The sequence below is a fragment of the Leptopilina boulardi genome, unplaced genomic scaffold, assembly GCF_019393585.1.
Source record: "Leptopilina boulardi isolate dan_hultmark-lab unplaced genomic scaffold, ZJU_Lbou_2.1 LbouV2_278, whole genome shotgun sequence".
NCBI classification, from domain to species: domain Eukaryota; kingdom Metazoa; phylum Arthropoda; class Insecta; order Hymenoptera; family Figitidae; genus Leptopilina; species Leptopilina boulardi.
The window spans coordinates 4683159-4701575 of record NW_026137838.1 but is presented as its reverse complement, the minus strand read 5'-3'; the positions used below and the strand labels follow the sequence as shown (position 1 = coordinate 4701575).

General features: G+C 24.6%; 1 protein-coding gene across 6 annotated transcripts in view; it reads right to left on the bottom strand.

Annotated features, from left to right (window-relative positions):
* Window positions 1–18417, bottom strand: part of LOC127281875 (polypyrimidine tract-binding protein 2) — a 492268-nt gene that overhangs the window by 129049 nt on the left and 344802 nt on the right. For all 6 annotated transcript variants that reach the window (XM_051305847.1, XM_051305850.1, XM_051305845.1 and 3 more), the window contains one exon: window positions 10044–10148. In XM_051305847.1, coding sequence (XP_051161804.1) covers window positions 10044–10148 — 105 coding nt within the window. The remainder of the gene's footprint in view (window positions 1–10043; window positions 10149–18417) is intronic.

Below are 18417 nucleotides of genomic sequence, written 5' to 3'. Positions count from 1 at the left end.
ACGTGAAAAATTTTATTTTCTATAATTACAATTTCATAATTATAAAATTGTAATGATTTCATTACAGAGTCTCTAATATTTATATTTTTATAATTATTTGAGAAAAAAAATTTTACAATAAATTTCTTATAATAAATTACCTATAATCGCGAAAATATTATACAAAAAACATTATACTGAAAACATTTCAGCTTTAACATTATTTTCTTATAAGGAATTTTCATAAGGGATACTTACAAATATAATTTTTTTTTAATTATTTAAATATTTTTTTAAAAATATGTAACAAAATTGGCTCGTTTACAAAAAATTATTTAAATATTTTGTTGAAAATATGTAACAAAATTGGCTCGTATACAAAAAATTATTTAAATATTTTGTTAAAAATATAATTTCAAGAAAATTATTTTTTGTTTTACAAATATAAATTTTAAAAAAATTATTTTAAATATTTTATTACAGAAAAAATTCCCCCTTATAATGAATAAATAAATAATTTCCAAATATTTATTTAAATATTTTATAATAAATATAATTTCAAAAAAATTATTTATAAATATTTTTCCCACACGTTTTATTATACGAAAATAATTTCTAATAAAAAATAAAATAAACTAATTCTAATAAAATTTTCTTCTGTATATACAATATATATATATATTTTGTACAAGCGCGTGGAAAAAAGTTGTTTAGTGTGAAAAATGGAAAAAATTTCGATTCACATCGAATGCGGACTTTTGCAAATGAAAAATTGAACATGTGCATTTCATTCAAGTTCGCGCTCGGTCGCATTGGTTCTTTCTATTTGTGTGCATATATATATATATATATATATAAATGTGTGTGTCTGCTTTTCTCCTTGGCAACTTTCCAAGAAATAGGACAGAGTCTCTGGAATCTTGTTACCTGTCTCGTACAGCTCTGAGTTAGTTTGTTTCCCAAGGATTTATCACTTGATCGGATTAGTCGAAACGTTGCAACAATTTCTGTTCGCTTTTATCATTTTCATTTCGACTTATCGCATGCACGCGACACATGAGTTTTCATTTAACTGCATCCTCAAATCATCATGTCAAAGAGTTGAATTAATTTCATTTTTCTTTTCATTTTCGAATCAAATATAAACGAAATGGAGAAAAAAAAATGTTTATTCGGTTCAAATAATAATTTACTTGACTTGGAAAATTAATATTTAACGGAAATAATTTTTATTTAATTAAATAATTTATAATTAAATAATTAAATTTTATACTAATTTATAATAATAATAATAATAATAATTTATAATAATTTTTTTTATTATTTTTAGTTTTAGTAAAATTTTAATTAATTATTACTACTTAATAATAATTAATTATTCATAAATTATTATAATTTTATTATTAATTTCTCATTTGAAAAATTATATTAACCTACTAAAATTTATTTATTCATTCATAAATAACTAAAAAAAAAAAAATAAATATTTTTATGAAGATATAAAACTGCGAAGAATATTGCATATTTGTATATATTACAATTTCGTTCGTTACAAACAATATTTGAATGTTTTTTTTTTTTTTTTTTAAAGAGGTAATCAATCGGATATTCTTTTAAAGAGACAATATAATTTTATCCTTTTGGGTTATACTGGGAAAATATTCATGTCATAAACAGCTCGATATCCGCAGGATGAAGTATACACCACTCACTCTCACTCCTTTTTCACCTTAGCAGGAAAAGTAGCACCGTTTCCGGTTTAGCAGGACATTTCCGGTCGCGACAGCTTATCCGGCAAATAAAAGAGCCCATAAAGATAGCGAATGGCATCGTCAGGGACCATTTTCAACGTCCAACAAGCCGTCGAAAAAAAAAATATATATATATATATAATCCGCAATGCGAATGTGTGATCAAACGAATTTTTATTTCATTTTCTCCTCCAAAAAAAAGGGAAAGAAAACGAAAGTGAAATTTTATCCAAAAAATAGTTATAAATAATAATAATAATAATAATAATAATAATAATAATAATAATAAAAATAATAATAATAATAATAATGATAATAATAATAAAAATAATAATAATAATAATAATAATAATAATAAAATACAAATGATAAATAGTAATTAATAATTATTATTTATATTAATTGTATAATTATTATTAGAACTGATAAATTATTTATTTACTAAGAACATATATTTTTTTAATTTATTTATATAATTTATAATTTTTTTAATTATTATTACGAACGGATGTTTATTTATTTGTATTATTTATTAATTATTATTAGAAGCTATTTATTTATTTGTAGTAGAAAAAAATTTTTTTTTTTGAAATAAAATATTTATAAAAAAAAAATTTGGAATAAAATAAAGTGAAAATTGTTGAAAGATAAGAAAATGTAAGAGAGAGAGAATAGTGTATTTTTTTGGGGGGGGGGGGTAAATTTTTAATCTTTTATATATATATATATAAATACGAAACGAGAGGGGTTCACTAGGCTGGAAAACATTCGAGAAGCCTTATAATACGAGTGGACGCAAGTACTTTTAAAATCAAACTAACCATCCCTAGCAGACTCTCGAGGAGAAAGAATATATGGACCGACAGGCGGGTGCAATTTATTTAAGGGTCAGTTTTGTGAGAGCACTCTATCCAAAAGCAGAGTCCATCCGGAATATTGCTATCTGTTCATCCCTCTATTACCTTTTCACGCTTTGATTCCTTTGTCAAGGACACTGTACCACATTTTTTTTAGAAAAAAAAAAAAAAATTTCTAATATATATATAAAATCCAATTTTCCATTACATTCGATTCAATATTTTTTTTTTTTACTTTCTTTCCCGAAAATATATTTTTCTTGAAACTTCATTTCTTTTCTAATAAATCTGATATTTTTTTACTATTTTCAAAAAAAAAATTAAATTTTAAAAATAAAATTACAAAAAAAGAAGACAAAATCGATTTTGCAAGCAGACAGAACGTGGAATAATTTTCCAGTGAATATAATATATAAAAATAAAAATTCACAGACAACTTTTTCTGAAAAATTTACAACCTTTTTACACAATTTATAATAAACGATTTTTATGATGGAAAAAAAAGTAGAATATTTTTTTAATTGACAAGCGGAAATAATTCATGCGAAATGAGAAAAAAAATTGTCCATTTGGGAAAAAAACGATTATCGTGAAAATGCAAAACAAAAAGAAAACAAAAAAAAAAAAAAAATTGTCAAACACAATTTTTTCTGTAAAAATTTCTATTTATTTTCAAACGAAACGATGAGAATTAAATCAAGCGAGTATAAATTTTTCACCACCTCAGGGGATGGAGTTTTTAAAAAAAAAATCCATATATGTTCAATTAACTCCCTATCGACTAATTGAAAATTTAAAAATCTTTTTTTTGTCCCAAAAAAGCAACAGAAAATATAAAATTGAAAAAAAAATTTATCATAAAATTAAACGAAGAAAAAATTAGTTTTTTTGATAAAAAAAGAATAAAATTAAATTTCGAAGAAAAAATTACTTTTTTTTTTGATAAAAAAAAAAACTGTGATTTAAAATTCGACTTTAATGAAAAAGGAAAAAGATTGATTTTATATATATATGAGCAGTGTGAAATAAAAATAGAGTTTGCGCGCGATTTGATAGAGAGAAACTTGACTTTTCTTTTGCAAAAAAAAAAGAAAAAAAAAAAAAGAGGAAAGGAAATCCGACTCCTTTTCCCTTATTTCACCCAACCAGAGACTCACTCTCGGATGACTTTCAGCTTTTCGTCGCTAATCTGAGAAATGGGGAACATTTGCTGAAAAGGCGGATCAACTTCTAATCTCGTCGACGAGAAAATTCATCATTGGATTTATTTAATCGATCACGTAATCAGCTTTTCATTTTTGCTGAATTATATAAAGTTTGCGGATTTCATTTTTAAAAAATATATATATGTCTCAATTATTCATTTATAATTATACCAATATCAATCATATTTAATTATAATGAATTCCTCTTTTTTAATATTCCCGTTAATTTAATTTTCCTAAAAAAAATTCATCTTCTTTCATTTTAAATTATTTAGTTTTTTTTTTAAATTAAATTTAATTAATTAATTTTATTTAATTTTTTAAATTTAATTTAATTAATTAATTTTATTTAATTTAATTAATTTTATTTAATTTAATTAATTTTATTTAATTTAATTAATTTTATTTAATTTAATTAATTTAATTTAATTAATTAATTTTATTTAATTTAATATGTACTATTTTTGTGCTCTATTTTCTTTTTTTTTATTGTAATTTTTATTTACTTATACTATTTTTGTGTTTTAATAAAAGAAATTCAAATTTAGATAGACTTAAATTTTGTTCTAATTACGAATAAAAAAGGCCATTTAGGAAAAACTATTTAGAAACGAACAATTGATTGAAAGGGTTAATGTTTACAAAGTAAACTTGTGTCGAAAAAAAAAAAAAAAATCGTCCACGTGTGTTTGTACGATAAATGGGATGAAAAGTAGCCAATCTGTCGACAAAAGTTGGGGGAGGCAACAAAAAAAGAAAAAAAAAAAAAGAAGAGAATCAATTGAGCCTCACGTCGATAATTGACTTTGTCGAGCACTCGTCGCAATGCCCTTAACGAGCTCTTAATGTTCCTCAGTGTCAGTTAGGCAACAAGGAGGTCGAGGGGGAAATGAGCTGGAACATCTTATATCTATATGTATAGATGAAGAACCTTGGAAACGTTCAAAAGGGAAATGGACAAGGAGAAACCATTTCATGGATAACTAATGGTTATATGGTTGTCTCGTTTTCAGATAAATACAAAAAGAAACTAAAATTTGATTCAAAAAGAGAAAATTAAAAATTAAAAAAAAAAAAAAACAGAAAAAATAATACAGAAAATAAACATATTTATTTGATTCAAATAATCGTTGACTATTATTAAATAAATATTTCTTTCTATTAAATAATTATTTCCTTCAAATAATCGATTACACTTGAATATTATCAAATAAATATTTATTTGTATTAAATAATTATTAAGTCAATATTTAACTGAAATTATTAATTCGAATATGTAATTAAGAAAAAAAAAAAATTATTTGGTCCAAATGAATATTTGATTTAAATAAATATTTATTTGATAATAGTCGAATAAACAAATTTGAAACACTAAATTTTTTTTTCCAGTGTAATTATACGTAAATATGATAAATAATTATTTATAATTATGAGAAATAATAACAGAGAAATAGGATAAATAATTACAGATAAATACGATAAATAATTACAGATAAATACGATAAATAATTATACATAAATATAATAAATAATTACTCATAAATATAAATTTTATTTTAATATTTGTTCATTATTTGATTAATTTTACTTTTTTCAATTAAAAAAAAGGCATAAATCTGTTATTCAAATATCAAAATGTCAATTTGGAAATAGCCTCCATTGTAAGTTAAATTAACATAATATGGCAAATTAATTACAATGAAATTCAAAATTTCACATCAAAATTTTGCGCAATATTGTCAAAATTAAATTATTTTATATATTATCAATTTTCGAAATTAAAGCTCCATCTCAATAAAAATCGAATTTCATTGTAAAATAATAATTCCAAAATTTGTATTTATTTATTTATTTATTTATAACAAATATTTAAACATAAAAATTATAATAGTTTAAAAAAATATTATAATTATAATTGAATATTAATATTAATATTAATAATTATAAATATTAATTATAAATATTAATTAAAAATATTAAAATTATAATTTATTTATTTAATACAATAATAAATGAAATATTTAAGAAAAATGGGAGAAAAATTCTAAAGAAAAAAGTAAATGGACCGATGAAAAGTACCACCTGCAAGAGTTTCTTTTTCAATACTGATCTTTATAATATGCATTGATGTTGGAAATATATATATTTATATATATGACGAAGAGAGAAATAAATATTATTAGGGAGCAAAAAAATATGGCTAAGAAAGAGAAAAGTCATATAGACACACATTTAGATCTATATATATATAAATTTCTATCTCTCATGGATGCTGTTACCTATCACCCTCATTGATTTCCCTAGCGTGAAAGACGGATCTTCCCTCGTTTCTTTAGCACTCAACATGTCTAACGATCGGCAATACGTCTAGTATCAAAGAGAATGAACGAGAAAGAAGCATATCGAATATTTATGGTTGCTACATAGAATGTGAGAAAGATCTACTACAAAAAAAAAAAAAAAAGAAAAAAAGTTCGTAAAGTTCGAAAAAAAACACGTGGATCAAAGCAATTATTCATTTCATCAAATATTTTTTTACTAGAAATAAAATTTAATTTAATTTCCAAAAAATTTTTAATAATGAATTTCTTTATTCTTTTTCTTTTTTTTTTAATTTTTCTTAATTTCTTTTCTCTTAATTTTTTATTAATTTATTTTCAAATACAAAAAAAAAACCGTCTCCAAATGTCAAGTGTCAGAAAAAATACGTGGGGGAATTTTTTCTTCTCGAAAACTTTTTTTCACCGTCTCTCTCTTTTTTTTACAATTATGAAGGCTATCAAAAATTTATACCGGATTTCACTTTGTACAATAAAACCTAATTCCCGTTGGTGTTAATTATTCACGCCTATAGTTACTATCAATCTTACCTTCTAGATTGAGAACTTTATGAAAACTTTGTTCAAAGATTTCGCTTCTCTGAAAGTTTCGTTGGAATATAGCGAGATTTTTTTTCTTCTTCTTTTGGGTGAAATAATCTTATTAAATAATTATTATCAAACAATAAACGCGAATTTTTAAATAATAATTATTAATTAATTTACGAATTATTAAAATGATTAAATATTGAATAATAGAGATTTATTTTTTCCCAAAATAATTTTACTAAATTATTATTTAACAACGAATTTTCAAGAGAATAATAATTTAATAATAATTAATAATTTTAATAATAATTTTTGATTGAAAAATAAATAAAAAGAACTTACAAATTAAAAGGCACAAAAAACAAATAGTAAACAATTTGAATGAAATTTTATAAAAAAAAGATTCGAAAAAAAACTTACGAATAAAAAAAAAATTACAAATTAAAAGGCACAAAAAACAAATAGTAAACAATTTATATTATTTATGTTTTATTTTATTATATTAGGAATTTGATTCAATGGTAAAATTTTTTTTTTTCGAGGACAATTAAAAAAAAATATTTGAAAAATCTCTCTCCCTCTTTTGTTTCTTAAATTGAAAAATAAAAAATTCGTTTATGAAAAAAGAAATTTCCCTCTGACCTGCATTTTACAAGAATTAAACTTAAAAAAAAAACCCCAAAAGAGATCTTTATTTTTCGTATATATAAAATGCAAGATTGGAATTTACTCTGCAAATATTTCCGGACAGTGAAGAAAAAAAAAAATTTTTCCTCTCTTTTTCACAACATTAAAATCCAGGTAAAAAAAAAAGAGAGAGAGAGAGAGAAATATATATAAAACTTTGAGGTAAAGATGCATTGTTTTACTTTTAGTGAAGAGAAAAAGAAAAATTTCATTCGTATTTTTCAAAGGAGAAAAAACGCGCATTTAAACCTCATTTCATTAAATATGATCAAAGTTTCTCTGATCATCTTTTTTTTTTAAATTTCAAAAAAAAAAAAAATTTACCACACAGAGAATTATCAAACTATATAAAAAGATAATTCACGCAAAATTTTAAATAAAGAGAAAAATCAGCTTAAAAGAACATGAGCAAATTTTAATTATATATATTTATAAATTAAAGTTTAATTTATAATTAAATCAAGTGTGCGCTCGTGAGATTAATTAATATATTGTTAATTTTTTTCTTTTAAATAAAACTGAATTATTTAATTAATTAAAAATTTTTTTAAAAATTAAAAAACTTAAAACTAAAGAATAAAAAAAATAATTAATAATAATAATAATAATAATAATAATATTTTTCATATTTCTACTTAAAATTATAAATAAATAAATGCAATTTAATAAATGAACTTAATAAATTTACACTTAATGCTTATAAATAAAAACAAAAATTATTTTTAATTATTATACGTTCCAAGACGAGATTCTTTTGTTTTTTTGTCAATTGAATTTTAAAAATTCTTTTTTAATTTAGTTAAAAATTTCAATTGTTTATAAATTTAACAAATATTTTTTTCTAATACTTTTTGGAAACTTATTATCATAATAATAAAAAATAATCAAAAATAATAAATAAATATAAATAAATATAAATAAATATTTATTTGAGGTAAATTAAATTTTTTCATTTTATTTAAATAAATTTTATGTCTCAAATAAATGCAAATAAAATATTTTCTCTGGTTCTACATTATATCCTATATTTATGAATTAAATTAAAAAAATAAAATATTATAATAAATATTATAAAATATTATAAATATTATAAATATTATAATATTATAAAATATTATTAAAATTTTTATTTATTTACTGATGATTATATTAAATTATTATTATTATTATTATTATTATTATTATTATTATTATTATTATTTTATTATTATTATTATTATTATCGTTATTATCATTATTAAAATATTATTATTCATTAATATTATAATATAATAATTATTATTTGTTATCACGCAAAAAAATCTTCACCTGGAACAGTGATAAGTTTCTTTGGAACAGCGAAATATTTATTTAGAATAGCTAAAACTTTCCCTATTCTAGTGAAATATATCGTTGATTAAGATGAAGATTTTTTTTGCGTGGAGAAAAATTTTTTTTTTCCTCTTTCGCGTGAAAAAAATGTATTTCTTTTTTTTTTTTTTTAGTAACAAATTTTTCATTGATAAAAACTAACTATACAGCGACTGTGATTATTTTTTTTTTTTCTCTTTCTCTCTCACACAGTGCGCCAATGATAAATAAAAAAAAAAAAAAAAGAAAAAAAAACTGTTCTCAGTGAGAAAATATTAAAATTTATGGACGCTTTGGCTTAAAGAAGTGACATTACTTTTATTTTTGTCTGGACTTTTCGAATATGTATTGGAATTGAATGAAAAATTACGTCACCTTCCGGTTTACTAGTGCGAGAAAAAAGGGGTATACAAGAGAGAAAGAGAGAGAGAGAGAGACAGAGAGAATTTTATCTATCGCGACCCTTCGCTCTGGTAACGTGATTAACGACACTGGAAACGGGGTCGAAGTTTTCGTACAACCGGTGCACGTAGCAGGTTGGAAAAAAAAAAAATTGCATCTGGCGGTTTTCGATCGGTTATGCCACCGCATCGGTAATAGAAGATGTTTCTCTCTCCATTCCTCGTCATTTTTCCGGTAAAGCATTGTATATATATATATTTTTTTTTGTTACGCGTAAAACTCGAAAAAAAGAGAGAGAGAGAGAGAGAGAACGATAGGGTTATAGAGTGATCTAAGCGAGGGCAAAATTCGTATATGTGTGCGAGTAACGAAAAACTGTCTGATCAGATTTCACTGGACGTATTTCAATCGAGGTCAGTGCATACATCTATAACGATATCCTCGAGTCTCGATAGATCGATGTTTTTTTTCGAATTTTTTTTTTTTTTTTTTTTTTTTTTTTTTAATTGTGTAGACTGGCTCCTCTCAATATTCGCGAGGGCAGTCTACTACTCGAAATATGCACGAGGAAAAAAATTGTTTTGTAAATAAAGATGAGGGTCGATGAAATCGAATAACACTCATTTGGAGGAAGAGAACTTTCATTGGGGAAATTCATTTCTTTTTCAAAAAAAATTTCATTAATTGTTTTGAAATTTTTTGTTAATTGTAATAATAAAAATTTTTGAATTAAAAATTAAAAATTGAAAATTAATAATTAAAAATTGAAAATTAAAAATTAAAAATTAAAAATTAAAAATTAAAAATTAAAAATTAAAAATTAAAAATTAAAAATTAAAAATTAAAAATTAAAAATTAAAAATTAAAATTAAAAATAAAAATTGAAAATTAATATTTAAAAATTAATAATTAAAAATTAAAATAAAATTTGTTTTTTAAACTCACCTTTTTGGCATCGTTGTTGTTATCAGCGGCGTGATGTGGTTGAGGACTCATCGCTGAACCATTACTGACTGCGCCACTTTGTGATAAAAGTTCGTCGCTGCCCCTCTGAAAATCAAGAAATTTTTTCTTTTTTAATTAACGTTTTATTTTAATGATGAAAAAAAATTGTACGATTTTAGGTAAAATAATTATGTAAATTATATTTATATTAAATCTCAGTTTACTAGAAGAAATAAAAAAATTAATTAATTAATTAAAAAAAAATTTTTAAATAAAAAAAAAAATAATAATAATAATAATAAAGCCCGTTTACAATTTCTAAATAAATAAATATATATATAATTAATTAATAAAAGTGATAATTTAGACTGAAATTAAATATAATTATAATTGATCTGACTAAAACTTATTTATACTATACTGTTTATAAAATTACAATAATTTTACTGCTTATGGCTGACTAAAATCTATTTATACTACTAATCGTAATATTTTTAAAAAATTCCAGCCTGTCTGACTAAAAATATTTTTACTACTGATTCTAAAATTACAATTAAAATAAGGTCTGTTAAGCTGGCACCACAAGTTTGATATTTTTAAATATCTCCTATGTGAGAATTTAGGGCTCAATTAGGGCTAATTACCGCTCAAAATAAAAAATTTACCGCTCTTTATTTTTTTAAAAAAAAGGCGGTTGGTGCTACCTTAACGTTAAGCTGGCACCAACCGCTTAAAAAACCAAATAAATAAAGAGATAATTAAAATCCTACCATGCCATAATTTAGGGCTCATTTAGGGCTTTCAACTGGACATAGAAAGAATTTTCAAAAAAAATTTTAAAAACAAAAACACTCTACTTGATTTTTTTTTTTTTTAAAAAAGGGGTTGGTGCTACCTTAACGTTAAGCTGGCACCAACCGCTTAAAAAACCATATAAAAAACAAAATATTTGACAATCCACCCTGACACAATTTAGGGCTTATTTAGGGCTTTCAACTGGACATAAAAAGAATTTTCAAAAAAAAATTCAAAATCAAAGAACACACTCCACCATATAGTTTTTTTTAGAAAGGAGACCCTAATAAAAAGTAGGATATTTAAAATTTGACTTTGCCATAATTTAGGGCTCATTTAGGGCTTTCGTATGGACGCATACAGAAATTTAAAAAACATTTCTAAATCGAAAAAAATCTTTATATTTTTTTTAAAAAAGGAGTTGGTGCCACCTTAACATTTGGCTGGCACAACTCACTTTAAAACCCAAATAAAAAAACAGATATTTAAATTTTGACTATGCCATAAATTAATGCTCATTTAGGGCTTTCAAATGGACGTAGAAAGAATATTTAAAAAAATTTCTAAATCAAAAAAAAAAATTTTATATTTTTTTTAAAAAAAGGAGTTGGTGCTATCTTAACTCTTAGCTGGCACAACTTACTTCAAAACCCTAATAAAAAATCGGATATTTAAATTCTGACTATGCCATAATTTAGGGCTCATTTAGGGCTTTCGAATGGACGCATAAAGAAATTTGAAAAAAATTTCTAAATCGAAAAAAATCTTTATATTTTTTTTAAAAAAGGAGTTGGTGCTACCTTAACATTTGGCTGGCACAACTCACTTTAAAACCCAAATAAAAAAACAGATATTTAAAATTTGACTATGCCATAATTTAAGGCTCATTTAGTGCTTTCAAATGGACGTAGAAAGAAATTTTAAAAAAATTTCTAAATCGAAAAAAAAAAATTTTTGTATTTTTTTTAAAAAAGGAGTTGGTGTCACCTTAACATTTGGCTGGCACAACTCACTTCAAAACCCTAATAAAAAGTAGGATATTTAAAATTTGACTTTGCGATAATTCAGGGCTCATTTAGGGCTTTCAAATGGACGCATAAAGAAATTTAATAAAAAATTTCTAAATCGAAAAAAATCTTAATTTTTTCAACAAAAATAAATACTTTGGAATTTAGGGCTAATTTAGGGCTCCTAAATGGAATTACATTGGGAGTTCAAGAATGATACCGCAACTATAAAACCAACCCAAGAGTAGTTCAAACTTAATTTTTTCAAAAAATAAATACTAAGGAATTTAGGGCTTATTTAGGGCTCTTGAATGGAACTACATTGGGTGTTCAAATATGATACCTTAACTTTAAGAACTACCCCAGAGTAGTTCTAACTTAATTTTTTCAAAAAATAAATACTTAGGAATTTAGGGCTCTCACAGAAAACTAAAAGGTATTAAAATAAGCTGCAACGCTTCTTATTTTAATCAAATTTTTCTTATTTTAATTCATTTTGGTTTTAAAATAAGTAAAAATGGATTAAAATAAGAAGCGTTGCAGCTTATTTTAATACCTTTTAATTTTCTGTGCTTGAATGGAACTACATTGGGTGTTCAAAAATGATACCCCAACTTTAAGAACTACCCCAGAGTAGTTCTAACTTAATTTTTTCAAAAAATAAATACTTAGGAATTTAGGGCTCTTGAATGGAACAACATCGGGTGTTCAAAAATGATACCCCAACTTTAAGAACTACCCCAGAGTAGTTCAAACTTAATTTTTTTAAAAAATAAATACTTAGGAATTTAGGGCTTATTTAGGGCTTTTAAAAAAATTTCATTGGGTGTTCAAAAATGATAAACCAACTTCAAAAACTACCCCAGGGTAGTTCAAAGTTAATTTTTTAAATTAACAAATACTTAGGAATTATTGCTAATTTTTTCAAAAAATTAAGTTTGAACTCCTCTGGGGTAATTTTTAAAGTTGGTGTATCATTCTTGAACACCCAAGTAGTTCCATTTAGCAGCCCTAAATTAGCCCTAAATCCCTAAGTATTTATTTTTTAAAAAAATTAAGTTTGAACTACTCTTGGGTGGTTTTTAAAGTTGGGGTATCATTTTAGAACATCCAAGTAGTTCCATTCAAGAGCCCTAAATAAGCCCTAAATTCCTTAGTATTTATTTTTTGAAAAAATTAAGTTTGAACTACTCTTGGGTTGGTTTTATAGTTGCGGTATCATTCTTGAACTCCCAATGTAATTCCATTTAGGAGCCCTAAATTAGCCCTAAATTAGCCCTAAATTCCAAAGTATTTATTTTTGTTGAAAAAATTAAGATTTTTTTCGATTTAGAAATTTTTTATTAAATTTCTTTATGCGTCCATTTGAAAGCCCTAAATGAGCCCTAAATTATGGCAAAGTCAAATTTTAAATATCTGTTTTTTTATTTGGGTTTTAAAGTGAGTTGTGCCAGCCAAATGTTAAGGTAGCACCAACTCCTTTTTTAAAAAAATATAAAAATTTTTTTCGATTTAGAAATTTTTTTCAAATTTCTTTATGCGTCCATTCGAAAGCCCTAAATGAGCCCTAAATTATGGCAAAGTCAAATTTTAAATATCCGATATTTTATTAGGGTTAAGCTGGCACCAACTGCTTAAAAAACCAAATGAATAAAGAGATAATTAAAATTCTACCATGACATAATTTAGGGCTCATTTAGGGCTTTCAATTGGACATAGAAAGAATTTTCAAAAAAAAATTTAAAAACAAAAACACTCTACTTGATTTTTTTTTTTTTTAAAAAGGGGTTGGTGCTACCTTAACGTTAAGCTGGCACCAACCGCTTAAAAAACCATATAAAAAACGAGATATTTAAAAATCCACCCTGACACAATTTAGGGCTCATTTAGGGCTTTCAAATGGAGGTAGAAAGGAATTTAACAAAAAATTTCTAAATCAAAAAAAAAATATTTATATTTTTTTTAAAAACGGAGTTGGTGCCACCTTAACACTTAGCTGGCACAATTCACTTCAAAACTCAAAAAAAACAACAGATATTTAAATTTCGACTATGCCATAATTTAGGGCTCATTAAGGGCTTTCAAATGGACGTAGAAAGAAATTTAACAAAAAATTTCTAAATCAAAAAAAAAATATTTATATTTTTTTTTAAAAAGGAGATGGTGCCACCTTAACACTTAGCTGGCACAATTCACTTCAAAACTCAAAAAAACAACAGATATTTAAATTTCGACTATGCCATAATTTAGGGCTCATTAAGGGCTTTCAAATGGACGCAGAAAGAAATTTAACAAAAAATTTCTAAATCAAAAAAAAAATATTTTTATTTTTTTTAAAAACGGAATTGGTGCCACCTTAACACTTAGCTGGCACAATTCACTTTAAAACTCAAATAAAAAAACAGATATTTAAATTTTGACTATGCCATAATTTAGGGCTCATTAAGGGCTTTCAAATGGACGTAGAAAGAAATTTAACAAAAAATTTCTAAATCAAAAAAAAAATATTTTTATTTTTTTTAAAAACGGAATTGGTGCCACCTTAACACTTAGCTGGCACAATTCACTTCAAAACTCAAAAAAAACAACAGATATTTAAATTTTGACTATGCCATAATTTAGGGCTCATTAAGGGCTTTCAAATGGACGTAGAAAGAAATTTAACAAAAAATTTCTAAATCAAAAAAAAAATCTTTATATTTTTTTTTAAAAAGGAGATGGTGCCACCTTAACACTTAGCTGGCACAATTCACTTCAAAACTCAAAAAAACAACAGATATTTAAATTTTGACTATGCCATAATTTAGGGCTCATTAAGGGCTTTCAAATGGGCGTAGAAAGAAATTTAACAAAAAATTTCTAAATCAAAAAAAAAATATTTATATTTTTTTTAAAAACGGAGTTGGTGCCACCTTAACACTTAGCTGGCACAATTCACTTCAAAACTCAAAAAAACAACAGATATTTAAATTTCGACTATGCCATAATTTAGGGCTCATTAAGGGCTTTCAAATGGACGTAGAAAGAAATTTAACAAAAAATTTCTAAATCAAAAAAAAAATATTTATATTTTTTTTTAAAAAGGAGATGGTGCCACCTTAACACTTAGCTGGCACAATTCACTTCAAAACTCAAAAAAACAACAGATATTTAAATTTCGACTATGCCATAATTTAGGGCTCATTAAGGGCTTTCAAATGGACGTAGAAAGAAATTTAACAAAAAATTTCTAAATCAAAAAAAAAATATTTTTATTTTTTTTAAAAACGGAATTGGTGCCACCTTAACACTTAGCTGGCACAATTCACTTCAAAACTCAAAAAAAACAACAGATATTTAAATTTTGACTATGCCATAATTTAGGGCTCATTAAGGGCTTTCAAATGGACGTAGAAAGAAATTTAACAAAAAATTTCTAAATCAAAAAAAAAATCTTTATATTTTTTTTTAAAAAGGAGATGGTGCCACCTTAACACTTAGCTGGCACAATTCACTTCAAAACTCAAAAAAACAACAGATATTTAAATTTTGACTATGCCATAATTTAGGGCTCATTAAGGGCTTTCAAATGGGCGTAGAAAGAAATTTAACAAAAAATTTCTAAATCAAAAAAAAAATATTTATATTTTTTTTAAAAACGGAGTTGGTGCCACCTTAACACTTAGCTGGCACAATTCACTTCAAAACTCAAAAAAAACAACAGATATTTAAATTTCGACTATGCCATAATTTAGGGCTCATTAAGGGCTTTCAAATGGACGTAGAAAGAAATTTAACAAAAAATTTCTAAATCAAAAAAAAAATATTTATATTTTTTTTTAAAAAGGAGATGGTGCCACCTTAACACTTAGCTGGCACAATTCACTTCAAAACTCAAAAAAACAACAGATATTTAAATTTCGACTATGCCATAATTTAGGGCTCATTAAGGGCTTTCAAATGGACGTAGAAAGAAATTTAACAAAAAATTTCTAAATCAAAAAAAAAATATTTTTATTTTTTTTAAAAACGGAATTGGTGCCACCTTAACACTTAGCTGGCACAATTCACTTCAAAACTCAAATAAAAAAACAGATATTTAAATTTTGACTATGCCATAATTTAGGGCTCATTAAGGGCTTTCAAATGGACGTAGAAAGAAATTTAACAAAAAATTTCTAAATCAAAAAAAAAATATTTTTATTTTTTTTAAAAACGGAATTGGTGCCACCTTAACACTTAGCTGGCACAATTCACTTCAAAACTCAAAAAAAACAACAGATATTTAAATTTTGACTATGCCATAATTTAGGGCTCATTAAGGGCTTTCAAATGGACGTAGAAAGAAATTTAACAAAAAATTTCTAAATCAAAAAAAAAATCTTTATATTTTTTTTTAAAAAGGAGATGGTGCCACCTTAACACTTAGCTGGCACAATTCACTTCAAAACTCAAAAAAACAACAGATATTTAAATTTTGACTATGCCATAATTTAGGGCTCATTAAGGGCTTTCAAATGGGCGTAGAAAGAAATTTAACAAAAAATTTCTAAATCAAAAAAAAAATATTTATATTTTTTTTAAAAACGGAGTTGGTGCCACCTTAACACTTAGCTGGCACAATTCACTTCAAAACTCAAATAAAAAAACAGATATTTAAATTTTGACTATGCCATAATTTAGGGCTCATTAAGGGCTTTCAAATGGACGTAGAAAGAAATTTAGCAAAAAATTTCTAAATCAAAAAAAAAATCTTTATATTTTTTTTAAAAAGGAGATGGTGCCACCTTATCACTTAGCTGGCACAATTCACTTCGAAACTCAAAAAAAAACAACAGATATTTAAATTTTGACTATGCCATAATTTAGGGTTCATTTAGGGCTCTTGAATAAATCAAGAAAGAATCATCCAAAATCAAACTACAATTTTTTAAGCAATAAATACTATTCTTTAATTTACATAAAAATTTTTTCTACTTATTTTTATAAAATCTTTGACAATAGTTACAAATTTTTTGGTGCTGATTTAAACGATAATTTTGTGGTTCTCATTTATTTGACTTTACATAAATGAGAAACTCACAATGTATCTGCTTATCTTTTTTTGTTTTTATCACACGCATTTCTCCTCCTCTCAAATCGTTTATTTCGTACCATTGTTTATTCCTCAGTGTAATGCACGTATAGTGACCACTTCCAATGTTTCTCAGATCGCAGTTCCTTTGAAGATTGGCATTTAAGTAGTTAATAACCCCTAAAAGGCTGAATTTGTCTACGTTTCCTATCATATCAGAAAATGCAATGGGCACATTATCGAGGTCAATAGTTTCTGTAATATTGGCCAATTGAATAAAAAGTATTGGTCCTGCGAATAGAAAAAGTAAATATATATTTTTGAATTTTCCAGGAATTATTCACAAACAAATTATCAATCATATTAAGTTCCTTCACTAAATGTGAAGCTGAAACCTACTATATCGACTTAGTTTTTAAATTCAAGGAATACGATACTCTGTTGCCCTATGCAGATTAGAAATAATAAAAAATCAATATTACCACTTGCAACAAAGGTTGCTTGAGCGCTACCATTGCATCCTCTTTTACTGCATGGTTTGTCACTTTTTAATTCCTCTCCAATCTTTTCATTTAAACAACTGTTTTCGATGAAAAAATGATTCGTTCGTTGCACTTTTTTGGCATTGCAAGTTTTGCACTTGAAATTAATCACACAGGTTGGCAATTCAGTGAATAATTTGCGTGATAAATCGAAGGCATTTGTCAGACAGTTGAAGATTACGATCCCATTACATATTGCTCTATTTTCTTTTTCCAAATCTCTGTATGCTTCTACAAGAATAGTGCCCCTTTTTTTATAAGAATTTTTGGTACCATTTCTTTTTACATACAGAGCTAATTCAGCAATTTTATTATTTCTCTGAAGTAATTTTAAAAGCGATTCTACTTCAGTATTGTCAACACTTCCAATAATAAAATTTTGACATATCGCATCAAACGCACATGTATTTGTAAACGAATATGCCGTTTTCCCTATTTGAACAGCCTTTAAAAAAGAAATTAATTAAATAATTTTTTACAAAATCTTAATGCATTATTATTTCATATTTGATTATATAAATTATTCAATAAAATAAATTGAAGAAAAAATATACCTTCAATGTCGGATCATTTCCATTTTTCAAAATAGGTACTTTGTTTAGCTTATCAAAAGATAAGGAATCAAAAGTCATTTGATTTTTATCCAAATATTTGGAAATTTTTTGATTTTTAGTCCGCTTATTAGGGTTTAATATTAATCCTCGCCAATTTTCCTTCTCTCGTGATTCTAGAATTAACGTTGCACTTTCCAGGGTTAAACATTTATCACATAGAACTTGTTGGATACTCTGTTTTTGCGATTTATTGGAAGTAAATTTCGATTTGCAAATTTCGCAGGTTTCTAATTTCAATCTATCACGATTAAAATTTTTCAAAACAATATCTGAAATATAAATGACCCGAATATAATGCCTATATTATTAAAAAAGATTTGATTCACATATTCGGAGAAACCCATTGAACAATGTATTAAAAAT